Source organism: Hemibagrus wyckioides, linkage group LG14, assembly GCF_019097595.1.
Source record: "Hemibagrus wyckioides isolate EC202008001 linkage group LG14, SWU_Hwy_1.0, whole genome shotgun sequence".
In the NCBI taxonomy this organism is placed as follows: Eukaryota; Metazoa; Chordata; class Actinopteri; order Siluriformes; family Bagridae; genus Hemibagrus; species Hemibagrus wyckioides.
In genome coordinates, this window is record NC_080723.1 from 19,459,040 (window position 1) to 19,470,010 (window position 10,971).

A 10,971-nucleotide genomic window follows, 5' to 3' on the forward strand; every position below is an offset into this window, starting at 1 on the left:
AATTCATGCATTTATTTTGATACAAGCTTTGTCCAATCCTATGAAGTCCTATCCCGCAGACTGACACCAGGTGGCGGTGTGGAGTCTTGGCGCTGCTGCAGGTTTTTCTGTGTAGAAGAAGAGAAACTGCCACAACATGCGAGAACATGAGAGAAACCTCTTCTATAGGTGTGTTTCTAAAGAGCACCAATGAGACTTATTTTCCTCTGGGATCGCATGTTTCTGTAAACATTGCCGGGAGAACAGGACACTGACTGGGTCAGTCTTTCATTGTGCTGTCAGCTAATGAGGTCAAACAGAAACTAGCAGCAGTAAGAGTTGATATTGATATATATATATACTGAGTGGTAGAAAATGTCGGTGCACTTTGAGGAGAGGAGCGGGGTGGTTCCGTGTAAAACTCCCTGGGGTTCGTGGTACCAGACCATGGAGGAGGTGTTTATAGAGGTCAATGTTCCTCCTGGAACATCCAGTAAAGAGATCAAGTGCAGCCTGGGCAGCAAACACGTAGAGCTCACAGTGAAAGGAAAGGAGATCTTCAAGGTGAGTGAAGTATTTTTATAAGGAACAGTAAATTTATACCTGCTGGTAGTTTATAATAGGGAGGATGCTTAGAAAATACAGCTTTGACCAGCCTATGATGGTTACTTACTAGTTTACTAGCTTGTTTTACATGATCTCCAATCCTGGTCTAGTTAGCATGCCAGTTTTCCTTTATGCCTGACCAGCTAGAACCAACCTGTAAGTGTCTAAAACAATCAGATAAGCTGCTAGAACCGGCCGTACCAGCTAGAACCAACCTGTAAGTGTCTAAAACAATCAGATAAGCTGCTAGAACCGGCCGTACCAGCTAGAACCAGCCTGTAAATGTCCAGACTCTTCAAGACCATCAAATAAGGCTTTGCTTGGACCAACCTGACTGAATAGAACTAACCTGTAAATGTCCAAACCTTCTAAAAACCATCAAATAAGACCTGCTAGGACCAACCTGTAAATGACCAAACCCCTCTTAACCCATCAGATAAGCTGTTAGAACCGACCTCACCAGTCAGACCGAGCCTGTAAATGTCCAGACTCTTCAAAACTGTCAAATATGACCTGCTAAGACCAACCTGTAAATGTCCACACCCCTCTAAAAACTATTAAATAAGCTGGTAGAACCAATGTGATCAGCTAGGACCAACATGTAAACATCCAGAATCTAAAAAGCCTCTAAAAACATCCAGTAAGCCCTTCTACAGCCAATCTGACCTGATAGAACCAACATTTAATTGTTTAAACTGCTTTAAAACCATCAGATAAGCTGTTAGAACCAACCTGACCAGCCAGAACCAGCCTGTAAATGTCCAGACTCTTCAAGACCATCAAATAAGGCTTTGCTTGGACCAACCTGATCAGCTAGAACCAACCTGTAAATGTCTAAAACTCTATAAAAACCATCAAACATACTGCTAGAACCAACCAGACCAGCTAGAAGCAACTTTTAAATAGTTTAAACCACTTTGAAACCATCAGATACAATATAATAGAACCGATATGGCCTGCTAGAAGCAACCTGTAAATGCCCAAACCCCTTTAGATCCATCAAATCAGCTGCTAGAACCAACCTGATCAGCAAGAACCGGCTTGAAAAATGTCCAGACTCTTCAAAGCCACCAAATGAGACATGCTAGGACCAACCTGTAAATGTCCAAACCCCTTTAAAAAACATAAAATGAGACCTGCTAGGACCTACCTAATCAGCTAGAACCTACTTGTGACCATCAAAACCACTCTAAAACCATTAGATAAGCTTCTAGAACTAATATGGCCTGCTAGAAGCAACCTGTAAATACCCAACCCCTTTAAAACCATCAAATAAGCTGCTACAACTAACCTGACCAAACAGAACCATCCTGTAAATGTCCAAACCCCTCTATTACCATCAAATGAGACCTGCTAGGACAAACCTGACCAGCTAGAACCAACCTGTAAATGTCCAAACCTATTTAAACCATCAAATAAGCTGCTTGAGCCAACCTGTCAGTGTCCAAAATGCATCTAAACCCATAAACCTTGACCATCTTGACCACACCGACAGGATCTAACTGAACGAGACACTGATCCATTCATGTAAGAACTGATATCAGTAAAAAACATTATACATGCTGTGTATGAAGTTAATTTGATGCATTTGTTTGTTTGTTTTTTTTACCACAGGGGAAGTTGTTCGGCTCGACGGTGGGCGATGAAGCAACATGGACACTAGGTGAAATTTTCCTCCAGTAAAGACGTACAAAGTGCATACGTTAATCCAATCCTGTCCTTAATCAAGACTTTTTAATGCTTCACAGAGGACAAAAAGCTGATCAGGATCATTCTGATGAAGACAAACCGAGAGGCAGGAAACTGCTGGACGTCGCTGTTAGAGGAGCAGTACGCCGCTGACCCATGGGTACAGGACCAGATGCAGAGGAAACTCACCCTGGAGAGGTTTCAGAGAGAGGTACCATCACCCACATCCTCATTTATTTTACTCCGGTGTTTCCCAGCACTGATCCTGGAGACTGTTCCACAATTTCCTCTTGCTAACGGGTCAGATTGGATCAGCCATAACATCATGGCCACCTGTAAAGGGGTGGGATAAATTAGGGAGTAAGTGAACAGCCAGTTCTTGAAGTTAACATGTTGGAAGCAGGAAAAAATGGACAAGCGTAAGGATGGCTAGACGACTGAGCTTCGAGACGATGTGGTAGCTTAGTCTTTAAGGTGTTGAGGCTACTGATCAGAAGGTTGTGAGCTCGAATCCCAGGTCCATCAAGCTGCCACTGCTGGGCCATTGAGCAGGGCTCTTAACCCTCAGTTGTATAAAATGAGATAAATTGTAAGTCATTGTGGATAAGGGTATCATCCAAATGCCAGAAATGTAAATGTAAAACAGCAGGTCTTGAGTTATGTTCCTGATATGCTGTGGTTGGAATCTACCAGAAGAGCAAAAGGGATCAATGGTGCACATGAGGAGCAAAGGCAAGCCATTTGATCTGATCTGACAGAAGAGCTACTGCAGTACAGATTGCTGAAAAATTTAACTCTGGCTCTGGTGTCAGAGCACACCGAGCGTCACAGCTTGTTGTATCACTAGCCTGTGTAGCTGCAGAGCGGTCAGAGTCCATTCTGACCCGTGTCCACCACTGAAAGCACCTATAATGGGGAATTTGAGCGAGTTTGACGAAGGGCCAGATTGTGATGGCTAGACAACTGGATCAGAGCATCTCCAAAACTGCAGCTCTTGTGGGGTGTTCCTGGTCTGCAGTGGTCAGTATCTATCAAAAGTGGTCCAAGTAAGGAACAGTGGTGAACCGGCAACAGGGTCAAAGGCTGGTCCGTGTGATCCGATCCAACAGACGAGCTACTGTTGCTCAAATTGCTGAAGTAGTTAATGCTGGTTCTGATAGAAAGGGGTCAGAATACACCGTGCAGGACGGGTCAGGGCTGTTTTGACAGCAGAAGGGGGACCAACACAATATTAGACAGGTGGTCATAATGTTATGCTTGATTGGGTGTAGGTTTGCTGTGGTCATGTATATCTGTATAGCAGCATATCGCTTTTCTCCTGTTACACTGGACTTTACCACCTGAGAGTAATCTTAAATTAATTCCCTGACTTTAATTATGCAGTTAAAGTACACTTGATACACAGTTGTCATGATTGAAGAAACAGCTTTACTCTGAGGTACATCACTTATTATACAGTCTTCTAGCTGAGCAGGTGAATGGCATGCTTCTGGAGGATTGTGGGAATCTGATTTAAGACCCTTGTTTTCTCTCCGGTTTCTTACAGAATCCAGGGTTTGACTTCAGTGGAGCAGAAATCTCTGGAAACTTTCATGGAGGTGGACCGGATTTCAGCGGTTTACTGAAGTAACTCATTCAGGAAAGAATAAGGACTTTCTAGAGACTGCAGGAGGATTTTTTTTTTTTTGGGCTCAATGGGATATTAACAGAGATGGGTACGGAGTTGCATATCTACAAGTTTATAGTAAATGAATAAAGGCCATAAAGTCTCAACACCTTTGTGCCTGATTTACAGATGTGAGTACAACAAGTTGCCAGTCCCCCCCTTCTCAATCCTTTCAGGAACTTGTGTTATAGTGAAGAATCTGGCAACATGGTGTATTTATCATCTCTGTACACTGGTTATAATAAAATGATCCAATCAGAAGCAAAAACCTTGTGATAAAAATAAATGGAGACATGAACAAGATTAGCATTTCAATAAGTGTTTTATTGAAAGGTCCACTTATAGGGTACAAGTAATTAATTTGGTCAAAATCAAATTACACATTTAATCAACTCAATTGTGGTTCTGTTAGTACCCAGGAGAAAATCTAGAAATCAATGACTTTTGTCCTAATTAACAATTTAAGTGATTAGACCCCATACATGTACCTCAATTTTAAACCCTGACCAATAGAAGCAAAAAGGTCAGTCGTGTTAGCGTTCAGGGACGCATCACGTTAGTGAACTGCTGCTGGACAGACTAGCAGTTAATAAAAGAAAAGGAACTTTTTAATCACCTTGGGCAGGAGTGTGCTAGAGGACAGTAACAACCTAGGGTGGGAGTTAAGGGCTTTGGGTCCGATTTCTTGGTTCCACTGATGTTCGTTTTTAATCACAAAACCCTTCTCCCTCCTCTTCCACACGGTGGACTGAGGACCTAGGCGGTTCAATACTTTCGACTGCTTTAAACGACCGGCGCAAAATCAGGCGCCGATTCAAACGAGCGGGCCACATACACACTCGAGGCGGTCAAACCGGTGAGGTACAACCTTCTCTGGTGGAGGACCATCAAACACTCGACTAGAATCTTCCAAAGTCAAACAAAAGCAAAACAAAAACCCTTGCATGCGTACAAAAAAAAATAAAAAGCATACGAGTTGGTTTCCTTACAGAGCTTCACACTCGATTGAGAAGTTCTGTAAAGAAGCCAAATGTCAAAACTCAGAAGTGAAAGAATCAGATTAAAGGAAAGAAAAAGGAAACAAAACCACACTGCAGGTTTTAAGCGGCAGACTCTGGGATTGTGGGTAAATGAGCGATCTTGTAGTAACTGTGCTTCAGCTGTCGTGCCGTTCGTCCGGAGATGATCCAGCGCAGTCTCTGACTGTTGGGCTTCCAGCACTTGGTGGCAGAATATTCAGTCAGGCACTTGGAGATGAGTTCTCTCACACACACCAGATCCCCATCTTTAATCTAGAGGAAGAAACACCACATGAGAACTAAATTTTGCTCATTTGGATACAAAGAGAGGCATGACTTTAGTCACGATCAATATTTACCAGAAAAACATCCAGGTGGTTAAGGGGTACATAATGGAGGCTTTAGATTAAAAGGCAACTATAAGAATTAATCGATGCAACAAACAGTGAATACCAAAAAGGTCATTTTCCACCTTTAAATAATCCTACATGGTCTACATAATCATCCACAAATTGCACTCATCTGTGCTGCAAGTCTTCACTCACAATACATGGACAAAGATATAAATCAAGACAAACCAGCTTGTTGATCAGGGCCACTTCACTACCTAATTTAATAAGCATTTCTGCAGCTGCTCACCAAAGAGCACAAGAAATTATAATGCATGTAGTTACAGTAGCTAATGGCTTACATGTATTCACAATCCAGACTTCTACCCTAATGCTAATGATTAGTTACAACAGAATGACTCGATCAGCTTCTGGGGGATTTTTAACCACCATAATGGTGCAGCATGTACACAACATTAAGTGACCCCCACCTCCTCCCATCAAAGCCCCATGGCATTTTACATGACTGCTCACAGCCATACAGAAGCTGGACAGTTCACACACCTAGTAACATCCCTGCTGTGTCTCATGTCTGAGCATTTTGCTTTTATTGTACATAAAACACCCTGAAGAACAATGTATAAACATGGAGACTTACAGAAAGCTGGTGCTGGAGATCCTTTACTGCATCTCTCAGATTTTCCACTGCCTCCGACTCGTGCTGCTCCTCAACCTCAAGGGCAAGCAGAGCCAGCGCCACCAATGAAGGCTGATGAAAAAGATTAGGTCAGAAAAATTAAAGATGCAGACCAACACTAATGCAGAACTTTATACATATATCTCAATTGATTCACTGCTAATTTAATTCATTAACGGTTAATTCTGGATCATTCGGATAAAACTGTGCGTCACTATTCCGAGACCACTACACATCTATGCCCACTGAACAGGCAAGAAAAACAGACCCATGTGTATTGGGGGAAAAAAACCATTTAGGAGGATGTTGAACATTAATTCCCAGGTAATAATTAAATGTACAAAAGGCTGCATGTGGAGTGGCTCATTAACTCAGCACATGTTTATGTAGAACGATTTCTTTTACCCAACTGTGGTGTCGGACTTTCTCTCAGGTGAAGAAATGTCACCCTGACCAGATATATTATTCATTAATTCCATTTGATTTCTTGCAACTTTGGGAGGACACACTGAACCTCAAGGCACACCTAGTGTAGTAGTTATTATTGCTCAGGATTTCAGCAGTCAAATATTCACTAAAAGCAACAAGAACTTAACATAGAATTACAAAATTGCTCAACAAATATAGAATTAAAGCCGTTTTATATTTAAACACAAAATCCTCACCCGTAGCTTTGTGAAGGCAAAGGAGCAATGGCAGGCCTTCAGCTGAGCCTCAAGCCTCTCGATGATGAGAATCTTTTTACTGAAAACACAAATCATGGGTCATTAATGATTAATCTGGTGCTCAAAGTACAGACTCATCCTGAGCCTAAGAGACAGTAAATACAGGAAGTGGCCGCTGTGTTTACCTGTCAGCATCTACTTTCTCCTGGATGTGGCTGTGAAACAGTCGGAGGAAATGTAGTGCAGTTGGACTTTTAACCTTCCAGTAGAGCTTTTCCAGAATGATCTTCTCCATCCTCATCATGTCCGAGACGGTGAAGCGGTTCTGGCTGATTCGGATCAGCTCACTAGCCAGAGGGACGTTCTTCTCCTCTTCAGAGGTCTTCACGGCAATGTAGAAGCAGCACAGGCCAACACAGGACAGATGTTTGGGCTGGATCTGTAAATAAGGGGGACAGGTCAGGTTGCTCATAATCTTGATAATCTGAAAGCGATAAAGGTTTAGCCAAAAATTTGTTCCTGATCCCACATGTAATTGAATAGCCGAGACAACTGGCTTTCTAAAGTGTTCTGGTTTTGTTCTGGAGCTACGAGACCAAGTCTGCATAGAATAATAATGCAGCTAAAATCAAATTGTGTGGAATTGTTCAGAATTGAAACCTATAATCACAAAATCAGCTCCATTTAGAAGCTTAATTACTTCTTTATTAGACTTCGTATTAGACTGTTCCAAGTGTTTAGATATCATAAGACATCCCTTTACTGCTTGCTAGTCTGCACAAACATCTTGTATGTCCAGCCTAAGTTTCGTACCTTCATCACAGACAGGAAGCGATCCAGGAGGTTCACGGCAAGGGAGAGCGTCTCGGCGCTGAACCCGAAAAAACAGGTCAGAGAGAGAAGATCTTTCACCTCAAAGTCCCTCATCTTCGCGGTCATCCTCATGCCATTGTCGTGGGCCGACTCCAGGACACGGAGGCCACACATCTTAGGCTGACTCCGGACCTCCTGCTCCAGAAAGGTTTTCAGCTGGAGTGCAAAGGGCAGAGCTTCTGCACCGCTCACTGTGTCAATCATCTAAACCCAAGAAACCAGTTTATATAAAATGAACACGAACTACACTCGTATCAAATCTCAGCACTAAAGTTGAAGGGGTAAATAATTCTACATTATAGTCATACAGTATGTTTAAGCCAATGTTACAGACCACAAATAGGTTCCATGAGAGTTTCTGTTCATGTCTGTATTTTCAGACACCCTGAACTTTACAAGTAAAGGAGTAAACAAACTCATTGGATGTGCTGTTACAGGAAAACCACCATGGCTGCTGTTACAATCTTATGTATATAAACGATCATACACATGCACTATATTGCCAAAAGTTTTGGGACACCCCTCCAAATCATTGAGTTCAGGTGTTGGGCTTGGCATATATTAATATCTACCTCTCCATCTCTCATAGGTCATAAGAAACTGGAGGCAGAGCATCATAGGTAGGAATAGGGGTATAAGCACAAGAATCTTATACATCCAAAAGTTTTGGGACACCCCTCCAAGGGATTGTGCTTGGACTCGGTTCCAGTGAAAGCAATTTTATATTTATATACAGCTCATACCCCTATTCCCACCCATGATAATGAAGCTCCGCCCCCAGGATCCCTCAGGTGTCTTAATATGACTGAAATCTAAACACAAGTACTCCAGACCGGAAATCCGTTTTCCAGTGTTTAAAGACCATAGCTGAATCCATTGTTTATATCTATAAACTTTGCGTGTTTGTATGAACTACTAAGCGCTTAATCATGCACTACAGCAATTACAGAAAAGGCTGATAACGTGTGAATGTGTGTAACACGAGTCAACACAGAATATGGAGGCCAGTCATCCATATTGGTTGCGTTATTAATCGCCAAGAAGTTTCCCCACCCGTATTACCGCAAAGCCTAATTCCCCACCCGTATTACCGCAAAGCCTAATTCCAACGCTAGGATTGGCTGGTAGTCAACCTGCGTGAATCAATAGCCAATCATAACGAAAGCGCTGCGGCTGCATCTAGGCAATTCTAGAACAGGAGGCGGGGCGTGAAGGAATACGAGTGGGAAGAGAAGAAATCACCGCTCCTGGTGTAATGTCTGGGCATGTTCACGATAGGATACAGCTTGACCTCTCGAACATATGGACGGACATTTACGAACTAATAACATACAGAAAGCACATTTAAACTGAAACAAAATAGTTGCACCCCCTTACACAGTTGTGAAACTTTGACATTTCTTACATAAGGCCTTTATTTGCTTTACATGAGTCATAAATGACGTTGAGTTTAACAAGCTAATGTTTAAGTAAGAATTTACAAAATAATATTTTAGTATTCTACAAACGTTATTTTAGTGTTGTACAAACGTAATCCTCTGTACAATACAAATAATGAGCTACAATAAACCTTTAATAAGCTTAAACATCAAAAGCTAACATAACGAAGTTGCGCGTGAACATAAATACAAAATGGCGAACTTACCTTGGATGTTCTTGTATGTAGGTTGTTTTAGCTAAAAGCGCGAGAAACAATTTTAATAAGTAAAAAAAATGAAATAAAAGCTTAAGTTAAAGAAAGGAAATGGAAAATTTTAAGTTTATGTTTAAAGCAAGTGATTTAATCTGCTGCCCGGCACACCCCCCTGACCCTTGGCGTCAGGCGGCCGAACGAACGCAGCGTCGGCCTTTTATAGTCCACAGTCCATGCCGTCGCGAACATAAGAGCATATTTCATTGGTTGGTGTAAGGAGGGGCGTCCTTTCATGCTGCATTTTGATTGGTGTGTCACGTTGTGGACTCACAAGCCGCGCCCATTCACAGCAAGCGATGCCTTTTTAGTGCTTAAGCGTCAGCTGAACTGATTTCAGATCAGTGTAAACTGATCGCCGTTACCATGGTGTGTTCTAGAAAATACCACGGTAATATAATCCTGCTTCAACTCTGTATGTTTAACAGACATTATTCACCTAATATTCACTTATTGTAAGAGTTTTAGTATGCCAAGATTTCTATGTCCTGTAAATAATGTGAAATATGCACATAATCACTCCACACACTGCCCTATTCAGTCCACTCACACTGTGTAGAGGAGAGAGGGGTCAGTTGTCACATCTGACATCCATCCATTTTCTATACCCGCTTTATTCCTAATTGGGGTCACGGGGATCTGCCGGAGTCTATCCCTGCACTCATTGGGGCGAAAGGCAGGGGTACACCCTGGACAGGTCACCAGTCCATCACAGGGCCACATATAGACAGACAACCACACATACTCACTCCTATGGGCGATTTAGAATTACCAATCAACCTAATGTACATGTTTTTGGACTGTGAGAGGAAACCGGAGTACCCGTAGTAAACCCACGCTGGCACACGGAGAACATGCAAACTCCACACAGAAAGGCCCCTGCCTGTTCGATCCCGGGATTCGAACCCAAGACTTTCTTGCTGTGCGGTAGCAGTGCTAAGCCACCGTGATTTGGTAAATCTGACTAAAATATACTAAAGCTCCAATATTTACAACTTACAGTTTTGTAACTTACTCTAAACGTGAACACGATCACACAAACGTGAAGTAAGAAGATGTCAGCAGGGTAAAAGTTTGTTCAGTTTTATTTATTATTTCAAACAGACATGTGCTGAAAAGTGCTCACAGGAAAAAGAAGAAAAAAAAACCAAAACTAAAAATGATAAAGGAAGAACAAAGTGAAATAAAAAGTCAACCATCTGATAATTCATATATGCTAATAAATCAGATTAGCATTGTCAACCGTCGATCATGTAAATGGTCAGGTTAATTGTGATTTAAAGCTGGTTTCATTTGCAACCTAAAACGATTATATAAACCAAAATAGATAAGGAAAATTCATGTCATCCATTTATCCATCGTCTATACCCGCTTTATTCCTAATTATGTTCATGGGGGTCTGCTGGAGTCTATCCCAGCACACACTGGGCCAAAGGCAGGGGTACACCCTGGACAGGTTACCAGTCCATCACAGGGCCCCATATAGACAGACAACCACACACACTCACTCCTATGGGCAATTTAGAATTACCAATCAACCTTTTTTGGGTTGTGGGAGGAAACCGGAGTACCTGGAGTAAACCCACACAGGCATGGGGAGAACATGCAAACTCCACACCGAACAGCCCCTGCCTGTTCGAACCCAGGACCTTCTTGCTGTGAGGCAACAGTGCTAACCACTAAGCCCTCATTTCATACACCAAAAAAATCATTTGATAATAAATCCTCTGAATTGGGATTAAGTTACCCCACTAAGGC

The 10,971-nt window shown here is 42.2% G+C and overlaps 3 protein-coding genes across 3 annotated transcripts in view; 1 reads left to right on the plus strand and 2 right to left on the minus strand.

The window, feature by feature from the left end:
- Positions 1-97: 97 nt before the first annotated feature.
- On the plus strand, positions 98-4,243 carry nudcd2 (NudC domain containing 2). Its single transcript, XM_058407975.1, has 4 exons — positions 98-543; positions 2,200-2,248; positions 2,334-2,485; positions 3,821-4,243. Exons 1-4 carry the CDS (start codon positions 355-357, stop codon positions 3,902-3,904), a joined length of 474 nt encoding a protein of 157 aa, XP_058263958.1. The 5' UTR covers positions 98-354; the 3' UTR covers positions 3,905-4,243.
- ccng1 (cyclin G1) lies at positions 4,244-9,342 on the minus strand. The gene is made up of 6 exons (XM_058407974.1): positions 9,169-9,342; positions 7,464-7,727; positions 6,836-7,089; positions 6,651-6,729; positions 5,947-6,057; positions 4,244-5,232 (listed from the first exon to the last, which is right to left on the minus strand). The coding sequence occupies exons 2-6, from the start codon at positions 7,725-7,727 to the stop codon at positions 5,041-5,043; spliced, it is 900 nt and encodes a 299-aa protein (XP_058263957.1). The 5' UTR covers positions 9,169-9,342; the 3' UTR covers positions 4,244-5,040.
- The window catches only part of LOC131364703 (septin-8-A-like), a 10,951-nt gene continuing 9,154 nt past the window's right edge, over positions 9,175-10,971 (minus strand). The window contains exon 10 of the mRNA XM_058407973.1: positions 9,175-10,971. This exon is cut by the window's right edge and continues 1,862 nt beyond it. The gene's annotated coding sequence lies outside the window, so the exon portion shown is untranslated.